This window comes from Paramisgurnus dabryanus, chromosome 23, assembly GCF_030506205.2.
Source record: "Paramisgurnus dabryanus chromosome 23, PD_genome_1.1, whole genome shotgun sequence".
NCBI lineage: Eukaryota > Metazoa > Chordata > Actinopteri > Cypriniformes > Cobitidae > Paramisgurnus > Paramisgurnus dabryanus.
In genome coordinates, this window is record NC_133359.1 from 3,691,369 (window position 1) to 3,698,215 (window position 6,847).

The following is a 6,847-nucleotide window of genomic DNA, read 5'->3' on the forward strand; positions in this document are numbered from 1 at the left end:
TTAAATACAAAAATGGTTAAAGAAGTACATTATTTTCCAAACATTTAATGTTAACACCCCAAAACAGTGATTAACATAAAAAAGTGCATTCAATGTTTTAAAATCCATTTATTAAATTTTAGTGTACTGTATAGATATTTGTTTTGATAAGACAACATATAACATAATGTTATATACACTTTGCTACAGTAATTAAGCACAATAATAGTGCTGTAACAACTGAAAGACAGTCAGAATATTATGACCAAGAGTGCATAACTAAATTGGCTTACTTTAGTTTGCATATAACATATGATATCAGCTATACAACTTCATTTAATAATAATAATAATAATAATAATATTGTAAATAATTCTGAACATCCATTCCACAAAAAAAAAAAATGGCAGTAAGATTAATGTTCAAAATAACCTATTATATTAGATAAAATGTGTTTGTTCATATTTACTAGTACATCACTATGGAGCAATAATGCTGCCACAGAAACAGAGACCAAAGCTGCGTCCGAAATCATGTGAGAGTACGTACTAAATAAGATAAAGTACCTACTGCTTTATTATTAAAACAGTACGTTGCAGTATGAATACACTTTGAACATATAGTACTGCATTTTTATTGTCATGTGTCCCATATGTCCTTTGACCTACGACGTGTAATCACAACAACCACAACCATAATTTGTGTATGTGTTAAGTACGAGGAATACATTTCTTGGTAGCTAAATTACTTAAAGAGTCACCCGGATCATAGATGGGATAGTAAAGTGTCCAATGAATGCACACTTAAAATCTAAAAGCAGTAGGTCATCCGAACCTTCTACATTTGTTTATTATCCGAATTTGGAAATACTACTCACCTTGCATATTGATTTTTGCCTACTACTGTATATAATAGGAAGTAAGTTATTTCAAACGTAGCGCAAATCAACATCAGATCCAAGACCATCCCATAATAGCAAGCAATGGATAAACTGGGTGATTGTGCTTACTAGATGTGAAGGTTTGTGTGTGTATATGTGCACTACAGTCCATCTGTACCACATACTGTATACTACCGCAATCAACACTTTATTACAGTCTGTGGATATTTTGTATTCCAGAGACGTTGACAAAACCTAAAACATTTGATGATAAACACATGAAACACAGCCAGTCGGATGTTTCTCATTTAGGCCCAGACCTAGAGAAAGAATAGATCAAAAATAAACAAGTGTCACAAGCATAAACAAAATCCTGTACACTTTTAAATGGTTGAAGTTATTACATTATAATAAAGTTTATGAAGATTAGCAATTTCAAGTACACGTTTCAAGTACATGTTTATATATTTGTCTTTTACCCGTAATGTATGATCCCATGATCCTGAGCAGAAGGCGGTACCGTCTGGAGATACACGGAGAGTGCTGACCCTGTTCTCATGTCCAAACAAGATGGACACTCGAGTTCCCTTTAAAACGTCCCATACGTTGATGGTGTAGTCATTGTATCCACCAAACAAAAGCCTCCCTACAACACATAGAAAACAATTAATATTATCCTAATATTACATATATCCTAATAATATCTCCTTCAAAATGTCAATTATGGTAATTTTGAAGGGAATTAAAATTTTCCATGCACTGTATAATGCAAACTTTTTATTGTAAAAAGTTTCCAAAAATAGTATGCAAATATTTCAAAAAAATAGTCCACTAAATGCATATATAATTTCTGAGTAATGCAGCATGCAAAAAAATGAAAATTCAAGTTTACGTTTGCATTGCATTTCAACTGTTGTATACTGCAATCGAGGTACTCATGCATTCATTAACATTAGTCAATGCATTCGCTAACATGAACTAACAATGAGCATGTTAGCTAATGCATTAACAAATACAACCCTATTGTAAAGTATTACTGACTAATTTGCATACCACTGAGTGAGAAGTCCACACTTGATGCTCCAAATATGATGCTCTCTTTGGAATAAATGGCCACCTCTCTGTCTGCTCTCAGGTCGTACAAGCGACACTGTTAGCACATAAAATGAAGAAAAAGTACAATTGATGTGTTCAAATTTCAACACAGGACATAATAAACTGATTGGATCCAAAGAAACAACAAAAGAGTCTCACAGTAGCGTCATCTGAGCCTGAAGCAAAAGCGTCTCCGCTTGGATAGTACCTGCATGGAGAATCGACCCTACTGTAAACACTGCTTACTTACTGTAAATATCATCTAACGTATTTATTAAAACCATAAATATTTATCAGCACCTTAAAAGCAAAAAAGCTTACTGTACTTACCGTACGCTGTTGATGTCTGATTCATGGCTCTCGAAAGACTGGACACATTGTCCTGTACGCATGTCCCACACGCACGCCTTCTTGTCACAGCCCTTAGAAAGACGAGAGGATAAATACAGGTCACTGCACAGGCATGTTAACAAGCGCCATTGTGCAAATGTGCTTGTATGAGATATACTGGTGTGTTAAAATAATGTTCCCAGACAATTAACAAAACTAGACACAACCTTGTAAAAGTTACACATTGCATCTTTAAATTTTAAGTGTATGCTGTGCTATATATGCTAATCTCTGACCTATATAATTATACGCATGTTCTACTGTATATAGTGTGTGTGTGTGTGTAAAATCGAGTTTTTTTGCACTATAGTTCCTACCCCTGAAACAAATGTGTTTCCTGTCTCAGATGGGGCGAGGTCCAGACACAGCACATCAGCCGCATGTCCATGAAAGCTCTGGAGCATCTGACCGCTTTCAACATCCCACAATGCACACGTGCCATCACCACTAGAGGTCAAAATCTATTATACACACAAAAACATGCCAGACAATCAGGAAACCCTCAGTATGGCCCGACAATGCAATATCAAATGATGCAAGGCATTTTAAGAGGATCACAATATTATAACTTTTCTTATTATTTTTTGCTGAGCCGTACCTGCATATCAGAGTTAGTAAAACAGCACGCAGACAGATAGTTGGTGTGCATGGCCACAGATTTCTTTTTGGCTGCGAGGTTCTCGTTCTTGTCCAGGGATAGCGGATACACGGAGCACTTGTTGTCCAAACCACTGAGAAATACAAAAGATCATTTTAAAAAAACCAATTGACTTTGCATGTTAAACTGCAATTCTGTAACATCGTAAAAGTATTCACTTCAAGTCTAACTAGGCCACAAACTAGTCTTGTGAGGACCCAAATGGCTGGATTCTCACCCGCAAGCAACCGCACAACCAGACGGGGCGTAAGCGCAGGCCATGACCCATGTACATGGCATCGTCACTGCATGTTCCTATAAATACATTTAAAACACCCAGTGAGAACGGAGCATTAAAATATTTTATTAAAGACAACGCATAGTGTATAATAATATATATAATAGCTGGGCAACAATTAATCGCATACAAATTAAAAGTGCTTTTTTGCATAATATATGAGTGTGTGCTGTGTTTAACATTCATGTATGTATTTATTTACATGTGTATATACTTATTTATAATTTTAAATATTCTATATTATATAAATTAAAGGGGACAGAGAATGAAAAACCATTTTTACCTAGTTTTTGTTGAATAATAGTAGTCTACCCGCATTCACGAACATACAAAAAGTGCTAGACATGCTAAACATTTCAGTCTCATAGAAATTTCTCTTTTAGAAATGTCAGCCAGAAAACGTCCCAATCTGAAAAACTGATGCTTATGACATCACAGGCATCTCACTGCCCCTCCACTTTAAAATAATTGGCTACATTTTTTGAGTGGCAGCAAAGTCAGCCAATCAGTAATGAGATTGCAAGTTAAGCCAGTAGGGGGAGCCAAATAGGTGCAAAACCACTTGTTTAAAATCCCCCACCCTAATAGAGCTATCTGAGAGAGGTTTTTAGGAAGCTTCTAAGGCATTACAGACCCAAACAAAAAAAATGTTTGTCTACATGTCACATCACAGAACAAGGATAAATACCCCGTTCAATCATTCTATGTCACCTTTAAAGAAAAATATATACTTTTTCTGAAATGTATATATGTATGTGTGTGTGTGTTTAAATATACATAGTAATTACACACAGTGCAAAAAAATCACTTTTATTTTGTATGCGATTAATATATGCATTAAAGGAAAACACCACTGTTTCTCAATATTTTACTATGTTCTTACCTCAACTTAGACGAATTAATACATACCTATCTTTTTTCAAGCGTGCACTTAATCTTTGTACAGCGCGTCATGAATGTGTTAGCATTTAGCCTAGCCCCATTCATTTCTTAGGATCCAAACAGGGATGAATTTTGAAGCCACCAAACACTTCCATGTTTTCCCTATTTAAAGACTGTTATATGAGTAGTTACACAACACGTAAGTATGGTGGCACAAAATAAAACATGGTGATTTTTAAAGGGATAAAAAATGAGAACTATATTGTATTGTGGAAGAGCACTTAGTTCTAATTTTTTATCCGCTTTAAAAATCACCACGTTTTATTTTGTGCTAACATACTTACTTGTGTAACTACTCATGTAACAGTCTTTAAATAGGGACAAAAATGGAAGTGTTTGGTGGCTTCTAAATTAATTCCTGAAGGAATGAATGGGGCTAGGCTAAATGCTAACACATCCACAACGCACTGTACAAAGATAACGTGTACACATTGAGAAAAGATAGGTATGTATTAATATCTAAGTTGAGGTAATAGTAAAATATTAAAAAACGGTGGTGTTTCCTTTAAAGATACATAAACCACATGATCTTTCACTCTTTTTTACCTTATTAGTCGTAAATGCATCCCATACAATCACCTTTCCGTCCTAAAATACAGGATAGATATATTAAAATATTTATCAAAATAATAAGTTTGCATCTAAAAACACATTGCATAAAGAGAAATGACAGGATGACATATGAATAAATCTAATAACTAAAAGGAAAAACAGTTTTATAATAAGATATTATCATGTTTTCTTCTTACATGGGGCTCACAATGAGGAATCTCTCATGACCAGTTGTCAAATTGTCACGAGGATCAATAAGATTTGATTTTACCGACGTGCTGCCAACTTATTTGAACATATTTTACCATGCTTATCTGTTTCTATTAGCAGGGTAAAATATGCTAAATATTCGCATGGTGAATTTGGATAAATAAGCTTAATTTTCTCTCACAAACATTGTTTCACTTCAGAAGACATTTATTAACCATCTAGAGTCATTTGAATCACTTGTTATGTATTGATGAATGTGCTATTTGGAGCTTTACCATGTTGAGACCCATATAAGGGATTTGAACATACATTATTCATGTCATGAGAGTCAGTAAATTATGAAAATGTTCATATTTGGGGGTGAGCTATTGCTTTAACCGAGTGAGAATCGTTCTGATTCAAGAACCGAATGATTCGTTCACATGCGGGCATCGTTGCTTCAAATGTATTCCTTCAGGCAACTCTTTAATACCTAGTTTGGGTTTACAGACAGACCTGAGATGAGCTGACGATCCTCCTCTTGTCTTTACACCAGTCCATACACAGCACTTTATTCCCGTGGCCTTTTAGGGTTCGCCTCGTCTTCATGACAAACTGACCCAAAGCATCCAATTTCTCCGCCACTTGATGTACTGCTCGAAAAACCGACATTTTATTTCTATTATACATAATAAACATAACATTGAAGAAAACTAAATAATATATCAAACTAAGTATGAGATATAAAGTGCGTAATGCAGTTAACCACAAATCTGAAAATAACATCGTGATGCAGAACGGAAAATAAACCGCTCCCTGGGTACCAGCATCAACTGAACCCGGATCAGTCTGTGTATTTATCAGCGAGTAAAGCGAATTATCCAGACATATGTTGTCGTTAAACACACATCTACAGTACGGTACAGTAATCATATTATTTGCGCTCTTACGCTCGACGTCGTGCAGTTTGGCTCTTTCCTCCTCGAGTTTGCTCTTCAGAGAATCAGATTCTGTCTTTAGCGTCGCCAGAGTTTCGCCCGGCTGCGCGGTCACCTCCTGCGCGGCCATTTTCACGGGAAAACGCACGATCCGTGGGGGCGACGAGGGTTTTCACTGATGGAGGAGAGAGATGGGAAACGGACGCGAGTCTGGAGACGGATGCGGCGGTCGTGACGTCACGAAGGATGCTCTCTCTTCAGCATCCGCTTGAAGCCCCCGGAGGATTCATCTTAGGATGTGCGTTATATCCTCATGATGATCAATATTTATACGTCCACATGGACTGCTTGAAATCCCTGACTGGAAAAACAATGCTGTGTAAATACAGTCTAGGTTTCCATGTAGGCTATCTCAAGACGTCAGTCAAAAAGGCGGTGCTGCATTGAAGGTTTACCATAAGCTAAAGTCAAATAATAAATAATACCTATTTTGTAGGATCATATTTAAAATACATTGGTGTGACATTCTAGTGAACATTTAATTTTATTTAATTTTCAATTTGTCAGGAAAGATTCATTATCACACTGAAAATAAAATAATTTAATGTTTTTGTTTTAGCATTTAATTTTAAATTTTGGTACATATTTTGCTATTTTATTTTATAATTTAATTAATTTTAACCTTTCATGAGATTCACTTTAAAATAACAAAAATATAAATTAACTATATTAGGACCAATCATTGTTCATATTTACCTATTTTGCATTTTTTTTAGATTAGCAAAATATTTATTAGAACCATTCATACATCAAAGTCATTATTTTCTGATTTTGCATGTTTTAATACACAATTTTTTTATAAAAAGCACACTTTCTTATTTATATTTGTTCTTTATACAAATATTTTACATGATGTAAATTTTGACCAATGCACATATTTGTGAGAT

At 35.0% G+C, this 6,847-nt stretch overlaps 1 protein-coding gene across 1 annotated transcript; it reads right to left on the reverse strand.

Moving 5' to 3' along the window:
* Positions 1-88: 88 nt before the first annotated feature.
* gnb5a (guanine nucleotide binding protein (G protein), beta 5a) lies at positions 89-6,298 on the reverse strand. The gene is made up of 11 exons (XM_065277506.1): positions 5,913-6,298; positions 5,479-5,615; positions 4,768-4,809; positions 3,220-3,296; positions 2,943-3,075; positions 2,662-2,805; positions 2,285-2,376; positions 2,114-2,162; positions 1,913-2,009; positions 1,339-1,505; positions 89-1,179 (listed from the first exon to the last, which is right to left on the reverse strand). Exons 1-11 carry the CDS (start codon positions 6,028-6,030, stop codon positions 1,168-1,170), a joined length of 1,068 nt encoding a protein of 355 aa, XP_065133578.1. The 5' UTR covers positions 6,031-6,298; the 3' UTR covers positions 89-1,167.
* Between the last annotated feature and the right edge of the window lie 549 nt (positions 6,299-6,847).